Source organism: Amphiura filiformis, chromosome 16, assembly GCF_039555335.1.
Source record: "Amphiura filiformis chromosome 16, Afil_fr2py, whole genome shotgun sequence".
Taxonomy (NCBI): domain Eukaryota; kingdom Metazoa; phylum Echinodermata; class Ophiuroidea; order Amphilepidida; family Amphiuridae; genus Amphiura; species Amphiura filiformis.
The window spans coordinates 25,635,341-25,648,886 of record NC_092643.1 but is presented as its reverse complement, the minus strand read 5'-3'; the positions used below and the strand labels follow the sequence as shown (position 1 = coordinate 25,648,886).

Genomic DNA, 13,546 nt, shown 5'->3' with positions numbered 1-13,546 from the left:
TGTGTGACTTCAACTTAAGTGTATTTTCAAAACGTTGATTGCTTATTTTGTTTCAGATATCTTTCATCTGATCACTTATCTAAATGGTCTCACTATCCTGAACATGTCACTGTGTAAGTTATTGAGAAAAAAGAATTGACTAAAAACATGCGCGTTCAACCACTCTATACATGCATCGTATGTATACTGCGCCAATAAAGTATCCTTAGACTTGGAAAAATAATCACAATTTCAAAACTGAACCATATTGGGGTAAATTTGTTTTTGTAATAGATGCACTATATAATCCTGCACATTATGACACCACATTGAATCCAATGTGACCTCAAGAAGTAAAGTTACAAGCAAAGAATAGACGAAGGTCCAGTTTTAAAAGTGACAATTTGGCCTATACAAGGGGCAAAAAGATTCTAACAAGCGCAACAAAGAGACTACACAGTTTCTTCAATGAAACTTTATTTAAAGCAGTATTTATTTCAGTTTTTACTTCTCTGTACTTTTCATAACTTGCATTTTATTGTTTCAGTTTTCTTTTGTTCCTTTTGTTTTAAATTAAAGGCACACACAAATTAGCCATTTACTACTCTCAAACAAAATAGTCCGTGGATTTATGAATAGGTCAGTGTGTCACTTTTAAAACTGGACTTTCATCTAATCAAATGCTTGTAACTTTACTTCTTGAAGTCACATTGGATTCAATGGGGTGTCAAAATGTGCCGGATTAGATAGTGCATCTATTCAAAAAATAAATTTACCCCAATATGGTTCAGGTTTGAAATTGTAACTATTTTTCCAAGTGTAAGGATACTTTCTTAGAGTAGTATACATTAAATAAGTACTATAACTCATACATAAATTCTAGGCAGTTCATTGGTTGCACCACAATATTTTTACCATCAATCGCGGGTATCAATCACGCCGTTGAAAAGGACTTTCGATCGTTTGGTAGTTTGTCGTAATATACGATTGTGGTTAAAACTACTTTTAGTGACACAAAGCATCATCGTCATCGTGATGTTCAGTGGCGGATTTAAGCTGTCAGCAAGTCAGCAGTTGCTGACAAGGCCCCCCCCTGTTATTTTGGCCAAAGGGCCCCCTGCTTTTTTTTTTTTTTTTTTGCTTTAATTGTTTTCTGCAAGGTTCAAAGGTGCGATGTGTAGAATAGTACTGAAAAGGTTATATAATTATAATGCCCGTGTTGGACATTTTTATTTATGCCAGCATTTATGAGTTTTGAAAAGTTTCGTTTTGGCCCCAGTAAGAGGTCAAAGGTCAAGGGCCCCAGGGCCCTTTAATATTTCGGAATACAATTTTTTATAGAAACAGGACTACGAATTGGTACCTAGAGCATTATACATTTTCAAAATACAAGTAGGTATTCTAGTATGGGCCCAGGGCCCCCAATGCTAGATACAAGGGTATCATCAAAGCTGGCTCTAAACTACAAAGGACCCCGTATGTGGACCGTGATACACTTAGGCCTAAAGGTCTTTCCCCTTAGATAGGAATTTTGCCAATTTTGGCCCAGATATCCAAGATCAAGAGTTCCCGGGAGCCCAAATGCCAATTCAAAGGGCCATTCGTTTCTCAATAACTATTCATGGGTACATGAGCTCCAAAAGGTCAAATATTATAGCCCACCCCCCAAATGTGGGGCCCCAAAAATTGCCTTGTGCATCATATGAAAAGTTTTCCTATGAAAGTCTCTTTAAATAAATTATACTCGACTCCAGTGTGTGCACGCTGTGTGTGCAGAGGCGTTCGAGGTCAATGCACAATGCATACATTACCACACAACACACTAAGCAGGGCTGTATGGAAGAGGGTATGGTTTTTCCTACGGTACGACGGCATTTTGTAACCAATCAGATTTCTTTTTAGAGAGTAGAATCTGGCAAAGTATTTCTAGGAAATACTGTTTAAGCCAAGTCAATCGGACTTTCTATTATCAAGCGAGGGCCGTCTATAGCACACTACTTTAATGACACGGGGTGCATGTCAGTGTATTTCGCCGTAAATCGAGTGAGATTTTGGGAATACCTTGTGGTGTTTAGTGCTCCTGTACGACAAGGTCTTTCATCAGATTTCCTTGAAAATCGGGGAAAGTAAAGTTTAATATATACATGAGACAATTAAGAGTGAGCCAAAAAATAAAAGACTTTCCCTTTATAATAATTGAAGTTGAAAGTGAAAAAAGACAATTTCCTCCCATTGCTTAACTGTGGAACCCCTTTTATTTGAGCAAAAGTGACTACTTTTCCATATGCTTCCTTTTTAGACCTAAACACCATGTTTTGGCCCAAAATAGGGTAAAATTTTGCCCGCGCTGGCCCTGTATATAGCAATATTCACCTTCATTTTGGGCTAAAACAGACTGAATTTTTCCGTGCTTCACCCGCGAATGTCATAGAAAAATCGAAAACAAAATATGTTCGGCTCCCTCTATTGTTATGCTTCCGCCACAATCTTATACGTAAGACAAATTAACTAGAGATAATTTGCGCTCACAGAGCGCAGACAATCGCAAGGCATGTAACCTTTTAATGGCCGTTTGACCTGACCTTTGACCTTAATATTTCCCGGGTCACGAGGTTTGTTGTCACCGAAATTAGGCCCCCATACCCCTTACAGACAATGAAATTACGGTATAAGATTTGACCCCAGATAACCTTTGACCTGACCCTGCAAAGTGTTCCAACATATTTCCCCTGGTCAATAAGTTTGTTGTCACCGAGTTTGAGCCTCGTACCCCTTACAGATGTCCAAAAAATGCATTTCTAAAATTTGACCTTTGACCTGACCCCTACAAAATGTTCCCCTGGTCATGAGATTTGTTGTCACTGAGTTTGAGCCCCATATCCCTTACAGATGTCCAGAAAAGGAAATTGTCAGATTTGACCCAAGATAACCTTTGACCTGACCCCTGCAAAGTGTTCCAAAATATTCTCCTGGTCAATAAGTTTGTTGTCACAGAGTTTGAGTCCCGTACCCATTACAGATGTACAGAAAATGCATTTCTTAAATTTGACCTCTGCATGACCTTTGACCTGACCCCTGTAAAATGTTCCCCTGGTCATGAGATTTGTTGTCACTAGTTTGAGCCCCATACCCCTTACGGATGTTGAGATAATGCAATTGTAAGATTTTACCCCCTTAATGACCTTTGACCCCAATTCTTTGTACAACTTTTAGACACTGGCTAAAGGCGATGCAGGTATGCAAGTGACGACATTGTGTTATGTAATTTGTGGAAGAAGAAGCATTATTAGTGAAAATCACATTTTGATCATAATGACCTTTGGATGACCTTTGACCCCGAGTTGGTCATGTAACATTTGTGCCCCCACCCAATGGTCCTTGTGACCAAATATGGTCACATTGGCTTAAAGCATATGGCTACGATGGCTCGTTAAAAGTTTGACAGAAGAAAGAAAGAAAGAAACTAGAGCAACTGTGCCCTTTGCAAGGGCACGAGGTAAGTTAGGCGGATGACTGTGATGATCTGATCAAGCAATACTGTGCTGGATAGTATTAATTTTAATAAGACTGTTTCATTAATTGCGGTTTTGATATACCTTGATCGTGGAAAGCTTGCATTTTGAAAACTTGACCTTTGACCTCTGTACCTTAAATGAATTTTAAAATATTAAAAACATGTTAAGAATGTCATAAGGATCATTGCATGTAAATTTCAGCTCAATTGAAGCATTTTGAAAACATGACCTTTGACCCCTTTATGACCTTAAATGCATTTTAAAATGTTTTCAACATGTTTAGAATGTCTTAAGGATAATTGCATTTAAATTTCAGCTCAATTGGAGCATTTTGAAAAACTTGACCTTTGACCCCTTTATGACCTCTTAATGACCTTGAATGAATTTTAAAATATTTTTTAAATGTTTAGAATGTCTTAAGGATAATTGCATTTAAATTTCAGCTCAATTGGAGCATTTTGAAAAACTTGACCTTTGACCCCCTTTATGACCTCTTAATGACCTTGAATGAATTTTAAAATATTTTTTAAATGTTTAGAATGTCTTAAGGATCATTGCATTTAAATTTCAGCTCAATTGGAGCATTTTGAAAAACTTGACCTTTGACCCCCTTTATGACCCCTTAATGACCTTAACTAAATTCTAAAATGTTTAAAACATGTTTAGAATGTCATAAGGATCATTGCATTTAAATTTCAGCTCAATCAGAGCATTTTCGGTTAAAATGACCTTTTTTGACCCCTGTGACCTCTTGGATGACCTCTGACGTTAAACAACCCATAACTTTTGTAGCCAGCTACCCAATACTGCTTGTGACTGAGTTTGGTCGAAATCCGATCAAGAACGTGGCAGTAGTAGCAAATTGTGAGAAAGAAGAAGAAAGAGGAAAGAAGAAATGGCAAGAAAGAAATAAGTTAGGCTGCCCGCCTAACTTAAGAAGAAGAACTGACCAAAAACAGAACACTCGCAAATTGGAAATTTGCGATTGTAACTAAGCCACTTGAGTGTATATGCCTTCCTCAAAGTGAGTCTGGGGCCCTCCAAATTTTGGCCAATTTTAGCAAGAGGCAAATCCGGCCCTGACCGGGGACCTTAGATGCATAGAGGCATAGATCTGGTGGAGTATAATGGGATGGGGGGATAAATCCCCCTTTTGCACCATGTTTTAAACGTTTAGTTTCAAAATGGCAAAATTTTTTGCTCGCTTTGCGCGCATTTGTACCATAATTTTATTTTGTCGCCAAAAGGTCCTGGATTTAAGAATTCTCTTAACATTAGGCCGAACTAATGCTCACTGGCCAACTTTTTTTCTTGCCCTCTCGACAAAAAATCAGGCACGCTCCTGATTTCAACTCTTTACTATTGGGCCCCGGGATATTTTGGCTGACAGGGCCCTTTTCCTTAAATCCGCCTCTGGTGATGTTGATATAAAGGCATTAATTTTAATTGTTTTCAATATCCTTGGAGATCACCCACGACCCATAGCCATATAATAGCACAGTGACACAAGTTGTCTCGAACAGCTTCACTTTGGTGGTGATTGGTACAGATGTACTTCTATAGAGACGATGCAGCTTCCAAAATGGAAACACCAAGCCAGAGCTTTGCGTCGTTTCAGACCACTAGCACTGCTTGCATCCCATCATGTATATCACGGTCCCAGGTATTTGAAATCAGAAACATGGTGAACGGTTCTGTCCTAAACTTTGAGTGAGAATTAAACTTTTCAGTTATGCTCTAGCTGTCTTGCCGGCATTGATGACGAGCCTTAGACCTGCTACAGTTCTGGAAAGCTGCGACTGAACCTGCAGTATTGAAGACTCCAACAGGGCAATGTCATCAGCAAAGACCAGGTTATTTAACTTTCTGGCTGGATATCTCCTACATTTGCGTGGATGGGTCATAAGTACTCATGATTCATGGTTGACCTATTGATGGAGTCAAAGGCCTTCTTGATACAAAGCGGACTGTTAGGGTTAGTTGGTACTGTTGGTATTCAATAAAGCCTTACTCGAAATGTGCGCCTGCTGAACACAGCTACGTCCAGATCTGAAACCAGTCTGGTTGCTCCTTAGCAAGGGATCAACATGAGGCGAATTCTGTTCAAACGGAATCTTTCTGTTAACATTTTCTTAATATTTTCCCCATCATACACATTAATAGGGAATGTTCAAATCATTAGTAATAAACTATTTTATTTCTTGGTTTAACAGGTGGAGTGTAGGTGATAATGTAAATATATCACTCTCAGCATTTAGCGATTTGGATACAGGAATGAACAGATTTGGTTTCCACTGCAAAAATCATGAATGCTATCCTTGCAAACCGGGTACTTATGGTGACCGTGTGAATGATGGCTGCATTGAGTGTCCTGCTGGTAATTTTTAATTGCATTTTCATTAATATTTGATATCTTAATATTACCTTGTGGTGAAAATATTCAACATTAGTGATTGTGCTGAATACTGATGAAAAGTTAAACCAATAACTCTATTATGAGTTAATCCCCATCCCCAGTTCGCGTCTCTTCAAGTGCTGATAGACCTAGACTGGCACCATAGACCGTGAGGATATGTACGGTCATCTGCGGCATATCATTTAAAGCTAGTCTCGCCTGAACAGAGTCTTCAAGAGCAGAACTCAACTCTCGGCCAGTCAATTGCATTATCAGTCACAAACCAATGGAAATTGTGCTCTGAGCCTCCGCGCAAGCATGGCGTTGAAACCAAGGCTCATATAACGCAGTTAAACTCATTCAATGTCAGGGTTTTATAGAATTACGATCCAGATGGCCTCTCATGTCTTCACGGTTAATTCTGGAACCGACCAACTGCATTCCTTATTTTTGTCTCCTTCACAGGTGGATATTTTCAGACCAGAAGTGGTCAGGTCTCAGACGAGAGAGAAGGTATTGGCTGTGAGTTATGTATCAATGGCAGTTTTATTTCTCCCGATGAAGCCCCTGGAATCAGCACATCAAATTGTAAAGTTTGCCCTGCTGGTACCGACAAGAATATTATTATTATTAATTATTAAAGCACATTTATATAGCGCTCTACAAATAACACAGCGCTTTTGCTCCAAAACAAAAACATAAGAAAAACAATATAAAAACAACAACAACAATAATTACACATTTGGAAAAAAGTACGTCTTCAGAAGCCGCTTAAAAGCAGCCGCAGATTCCGCTTCTCTGACATAAACAGGGAGCTTGTTCCAGTGCTGGGGCCCGAAAACGGTGAAACAGCAATCCCCGGCTCTTTTATTGGAGCGAACTGTATAGAGCCTTGTTTTGTCAGATGATGAGCGAAGCCTGCGACTGCTTCTAGATGAATCTGGATGATTATAAAGCGTGACAAGATCTTGTAAATATGCCGGAGCAGTACCTGATATGCAGTTGTATATGTGCAACATGATCTTGAAGTTAATTCTTTCTTTTACCGGGAGCCAATGGAGGGTATTCAACAAATCGGCAGAGCACCTGTCTCGTCCACATGCAAAGATCAGCCTGGCTGCCTTATGTTGGAGACGCTGCAGCCGTTTTAGGTCCATTTCACGGGCACCATACATGAGGGAATTGGCATAATCTATGCGAGACAAGACAAGTGCTCTGACGGCATGATGACACGCATCCTGGCTGAGAAAACGTCGTATGCGCCATAAGTTACGGATGTGAAAGTTGAGAGTTTTACAAAGATTGCTAATATGGGAAGACATATTAAGAGCTCCATCAAACACAACACCTAGGTTCTTAACAGTGGCAGATGGTTTGATTGAGTGGTTGCCCAAGCTCAGCTCAATGACGGGAAGCTTAGTGAGAGCTCTATTGGTGGCAATGATGAAAAATTCCGTTTTGTCCTGATTGAGCTGCAGCTTGTTACTAACCATCCAGGAGTTAATATCAGAAATACAAGCAGACAAGTTATTGAGCACACGCTCACGGTCACCACTGACTTTGGGTTCAAAAGCAGCATAAAGCTGTATATCGTCCGCATAACAATGAAAGCATATGCTATAACGACGAATGATTTCACCAACGGGAATGGTATACATGATGAAACACTGAGGGCCAATGATGGAACCCTGGGGTAATGAGTAGGTGAGCGTATGTTCATTAGACATGTCGTTGTTAATTACCACTCTGACGTTTCGGTGGTTAAAATATGACCTATACCAGGAATGGACTGTGCCATCGATATTGAAATCTGATTTGAGTCTATTCAACAGGATATGGTGATCCACCGTGTCAAAGGCTGCTGACATGTCAAGCAGCACAAGGAAGACAACTTTACCATGGTCCACGTACTGAAGGATGTCGTTCTTTACCTTTAAAAGGGCCGTTTCAGTACTGTGAGACTTCTTATAGGAGGATTGGTTCACTTCACCCAGGTTGTAGTTGTCGACATGTGTGACTACCTGACATGACGCAGCCTTTTCAATTACCTTACACATGAATTTCATGTTGGCCACTGGCCTATAGTTCTTTAAGATATTGTTGTCAAGATTGGATTTCTTGATCACAGGAGTAATGATAGACTCTTTGAGTGCATTTGGAAAAATACCAGACATTAACGAACTGTTGACAATTTTTGTGAAAATCGGCAACAAGATCGGAAGATTATCCTTTACAAGCCAAGTCGGCAGATTATCTAAGTTACATGTTTTACTAGGAAACCTTTTTATGATCTTCTCAATATCTGTCTCAGATAGCGGAGTGAATGTGTTTAAGCAACAGTTAATGTTACTGCGGGGATTACTGGTTTCTACAGAGTCAGAATCCGCAACACAATCATCAGCGGAACTAGGAGAAACATTAACATTGGCCCTGATCTTCTCAACTTTTTCAATAAAAAAGGAAAGAAACTTGTTGGCAAGAGCTTGATCAGGACAGTCAAGAACAGGAAGTATTTTTTGAGATTTGTTAAGCAACCCATTAATTGTAGCATACATATCTTTGACATTTGATTCAGAGAACTTTTTGGAGAAATACTCAATTTTAGAGTCAGTGATAAGTTTAATGACTTGATTCTTTTGAGCAACAAATTCTTCATTATCCTCCACAGATTGACTCTTTCGCCACTTTCGTTCCAGTCGTCTTCTGATGCGCCGAGCTAGATGGATGTCTTCGTTGTACCAAGGTAGTCTGTGTCTTATAGTACGCTCCCTGGTGGTAATAGGGCAGACTTCATCAAGCACAGACTTTGTTAAGAACTCATAAGCATCAGTAAGGACATTTGGATCCTCACAGTCAAGCGGGAACTCAGACATGCGCTTTTGCAAAAGTTCGCTGGTTTCCGTGCCTGCCCATGCTTGGACGGATACTACAGAAAAGATAGATTTGGTCCTTGTGTGCGCTGTCCGGAACAAGGTATTGATTGCACAGATGAGTACCAAACACTTAAACCAGGTTTTTGGTGGACTTGGAACTTCTTGGAGCCTACATTTGGAACTCATAATTCAAGCATCAGATATAAAGCATTTGTCACAAATTTACTGACACATAACAGGTCCTACGAATCAACTAGCATGCAGTTTGATGGTTCGCTTCCAAAGCCATTCCCGTGCCTGCGGGGCAACGACTCTTGCCCTGCTTTAAATGGAATTGACGAATCTTGCGGAGAAGGCTATGAAGGTTGGCTTTGTTCTAGATGTAGCATTGGGTTCTACTCATGGTTTGATTATTGTATTAAGTGTCCACCAATGTGGCATCTGATTTTAGAGGGAATAGGTACCTTTATTTTTGTATGTATAGTTGTGGCAATCACAGTATGTGATATCAAAAGGCGAAAAAAAACCACTCGTTCTCTGATGGACATTGTTGTCGCTCGTTTCAAAATTCTCCTGGGTTATTATCAGATAGCTGGCGCTATATTTACTTCTCTTCATAATATCCATTGGCCGCAGGAAATCTCAAATCTTGCTTCGCTGTTCCAAGTACTGGAACTGAACATATTTCAACTCATAGCAAAACCTCGATGCCTTGCTAATAAACTCGAGTTGAACATCTACAGTCAATTCATCATTGGCTTGATCTTCGGTTGTTTTGTCCTTACTGTGCCATGTTTGGTCTACTCGTGCATATACTTTTATCTTCAGGTAAAACTTTCCAAATATGGTAGATTTATAAATCGCAACAAAGTGAGGAACTATTTGACACACTTGCGATCAAAGTGTTACCTGTTCATAGTGATGATGTTGTTCATTACTTACTTGAGTTTCTGTGATGTGATCTTGTCTCTATTGCCGGTGTCTTGTCGAAAATTCTGCGTCGACGAGAACAGCGTTTACTGTACTGAACGACTACGATCAGATTACTCGATCGACTGTGCTACGTCAAAACACATGGACTACATCAAGGCAGCTTATTTTGCTTTACTTTATGTTGTTGGATTTCCCGTGGTACTATTCATTGTTATTTTAAAGAACTCCCCTCGTAAGTTGCGAGAGTTGCAGGAAAATCAAGAAGATGAAGAAAGCGACGAATCTCTAAAAACAGAAGAGTCGATTGTTGAGGCAGATAGCGAAAATTCTGAAAATAATGACAGGAGAGAAAATCCTGATGAATGTACCGCTGGGAATGATGACACAGAGAGTATGAGATCTATACAACTAGAATCTTCTGACATTACCAATGATGTCAACGCGCAAACAAACAGTCATAAACGGACATTTCCTTTGTATATTCGATTTCTTTGCGAGAACTACAAAGCAAAGTATTGGTATTGGGAGATAGTAGAACTATCCCGGAAAGTGCTGCAGATATCACTCATAGTTTCCTTTGGCTCTGAAGACCCCGTCACTTTAGGTGCAACTATAGCTCTATCAGTGATATTTCTCACCAGTCATGCGTATTTCAAACCGATGAAAGATTCCTTTGAACATTGGCTGCAGATGACTTCTCTCTTGGCCATCTTTCTCAACCTGCTTTGCGCTGAAGTTCTTCTGGTTCCAATTACCGACCCATCTGGATACAGGCAAACAGCAATGGCTGTGTTGATTATTACACTCAACGTGTCCGTGGTGCTCCTCGTTGTAGGTAAGCTAAAGACAAGTCCTGGCGGCACATTATAATGAAAGACAGAGATAAAAAGACTAGTTTGCGTCTGACGTCATCTGTCGATCAAGCTCGAGCACGGTTTGTTTACAAGTGTCGTGATGATATGAGTTGCTGAACACGGCGGTCAAACCGGGTGCCTTATTGTTAATTTTGCACCTTCAAACATACAAACCATCTCAAAAGTTAGGTATTTATAGTAGGAAACTTTCTTTCGCAAAGGCACCATGTCAAGAATGCCTAGAAAAGTTGCTTTTTGCCTTGTAAAAGTACGTAATTTTTCGCCATTTACTGCTATTCATTTTCTCCGATCGGCACCAGATAAATCGACCTTCCTTGTACGCGTTATTAACCAATCGGGGATCGTAGAGAATTTGATTGACAGTGACGTCAGACGCAAACTAGTCTTTTTATCTTTGACTTCAATTATAATTAGGAGGCCGGTCGACTGCATATCCGTCTTTACACGCTTTTCAATACGGAATAAATGCTAACCTCTCGTGACATCATCCAAGCAGCAAAGTTCATTTCCCATTGAAAAGCGTGTAAAGACGGATTAGACTGTTAGGTAGAACCAAAGAACACTGATTCCGCCATGTTTACGTGTCGCTCATATAGGGCAAATAGTGTACTTCCGGATCATTTCGCTATACCTCTGGTAAACTTCGATTCAAAGTGCGTGGTTGTTAAAGTTCTGCGTATAACGTGTTGTGCCAAAAAATGCGAGCAAAGAGCTCAGTGTAACACTCAAGCTTTTACATTGTTCGATTTCGAGCTTTTGCCGATAAAATGCCGAAAAAAAGATACTTACGTTATAAACCTTTTCAGGAAGACTTTTACGAAAGTGTACACCGCGCCCCAATGCGATGCGTTAAGTTCGAGCGATGTATGATTGGTGTGAATACTCATACTACGTCACGTGAATTTCGAACGCACTGTCGCCAGTAGGCCCCTATGTGATTGGTTTATGTGGTTTTGTTTACTAATTTCAAAAGATTTTCGAACAGCTGATGAAAATTATTTGTCATCGATGAGAGACAAACCAATATGACGGATTTACCATAGCGTTACACACGGGGCAATTTTGATTCGGTACTCTTTGGGTATAATCTCTATGGCGGATTTACCATAGCGTTACACACGGGGCAATTTTGAGTCGGTACTCTTTGGGTATAATCTCTATGGCGGATTTACCATAGCGTTACACACGGGGCAATTTTGAGTCGGTACTCTTTGGGTATAATCTTTGTGTGGCACACTCAAGTGTTTACGACTTCATAATGCGTGGCGACATTAATTAACAACAAACAAACGTAACCATCTAGAACTAGCCCCTAAATTTTTCACAAAATATTCCAAATTTTGCATACATTGTGCAATGTGGACCCATGTTACAAACTTAGAAGGCGATTTATACAATAATATTCATAATAATAACCAATTTGGTTTTGATAAAAGTAAGTGTGTTACAAACAGATCAGCAGCTAAAGGCGTAGGAATCAAGATAGCGAAATATTTGTGCCCAATGGTGTATCCAGGGCCAGGGGGAGGGGCAACTAACCCTCAGTGAAAAGTCTTGCCCCCACCCCCACCCCGTGCGATGCTGACTGCCCTAATAATTAGGATTTTGAAGCCTTTTTGTACTTTTTAGCCCACTTTTGACCATTTTTGCCAACGTTGGAAAGTTGCCTTTATATTCTCCCCCCGGACTCTCCCCCTTTGCACGCCATTTTGACAAAGTGCTGGCTACGCCACTTTGTGCCATTTCCAGTTAGGGACGCACCATTAGATTTTCAGGGGGGCATGGGAGTTTGGGTCAGGCAGAATTTTTTTTTTTTGCCTCCGAAGGCAGAATTTTTTTTTCGCCGCCTTCGGCGGCGAAGTATTTATTTTTCAATTTTAATGTAAATATTTTTATACAAAGTTGGGTGGGGGAAATTTTTTTTTTTTACTCATTAGTGAGGCAAAATTTTTTTTTTTCGTCTCACTAGTACAGTGGGCAAATTTTTTTTTTTCGTCTCACTAGTGGGCAAAGTTTTTTTTTTTTTTCAAAAAACTCCCATGCCCCCTGGAAATCCAATGGTGCGCCCCTTATGGTTATCAAAGGCAGTAGAATAATCTACAAATAAACATCTTAAAATCATATTTTTCAGGAAACTCTGTTCTGATACTGTGGCGTTCAGTGAAGCAACATGGACGAAATGGCATGTGTTCCTGTCACAATTGTTTGACCATTGTAACAGATATAGTGTCCGGCGTTTCCGATGTCAGTCGCAACAGGCGCGCAAACAATCGCAATTCTGCTGTAATTTAAAGGGACTCTGAGAGATTTAAAAGAAAATGAAATGAGACAAATGAAAACAAATGAAATACACGTGTATTGGCGTGCATAGCCGAGATAGACGTGTATTGATTTAGTTTCCCTGCCTGTACAATATAATTATTTACCAGGCGTTGTCGATGTGCGCAGTTTTGCAAGATCAGGACTTATGTATGCAAGTGCTACAGAAAGTTCGTTCTTAACAACATCAACTGGATGAATATTCCAGTCACTGTAATGTTGAAGTGTCATGGACCAAACATCGACGATTATTACATTATGTAATCCTGAAAACTCTTCAAACAAAACAGGATTTAACTGCTCATGATACCAGTTGTTCCCGTGTACATCCCCGTCTCTTGTACCTGCTGTTATGAGTAATGTTATGTTATGTTATGTTACGTTACGTTACGTTACGTTACGTTATGTTATGTTACGTTACGTTACGTTACGTTACGTTACGTTATGTTATGTTATGTTATGTTATGTTATGTTACGTTATGTTACGTTACGTTACGTTATGTTATGTTATCATGGTTAAGTTACGTTATGGTATATATAAAAACGAGAAGAATCAAACAAATGATAAATTTGACAACAACGCAAAATATTTATTAAATAATTAGAACATTATGTGACATGTAGAAAAATGGAAAGCAATTATAACAATTTCATCCG

General features: G+C 39.6%; 1 protein-coding gene across 1 annotated transcript; it reads left to right on the top strand.

Moving 5' to 3' along the window:
- Window positions 1-8,812: 8,812 nt before the first annotated feature.
- On the top strand, window positions 8,813-13,545 carry LOC140135780 (uncharacterized). Its single transcript, XM_072157397.1, has 2 exons — window positions 8,813-10,530; window positions 12,702-13,545. Exons 1-2 carry the CDS (start codon window positions 9,021-9,023, stop codon window positions 12,860-12,862), a joined length of 1,671 nt encoding a protein of 556 aa, XP_072013498.1. The 5' UTR covers window positions 8,813-9,020; the 3' UTR covers window positions 12,863-13,545.
- The last annotated feature ends 1 nt before the right edge of the window (window position 13,546 follows it).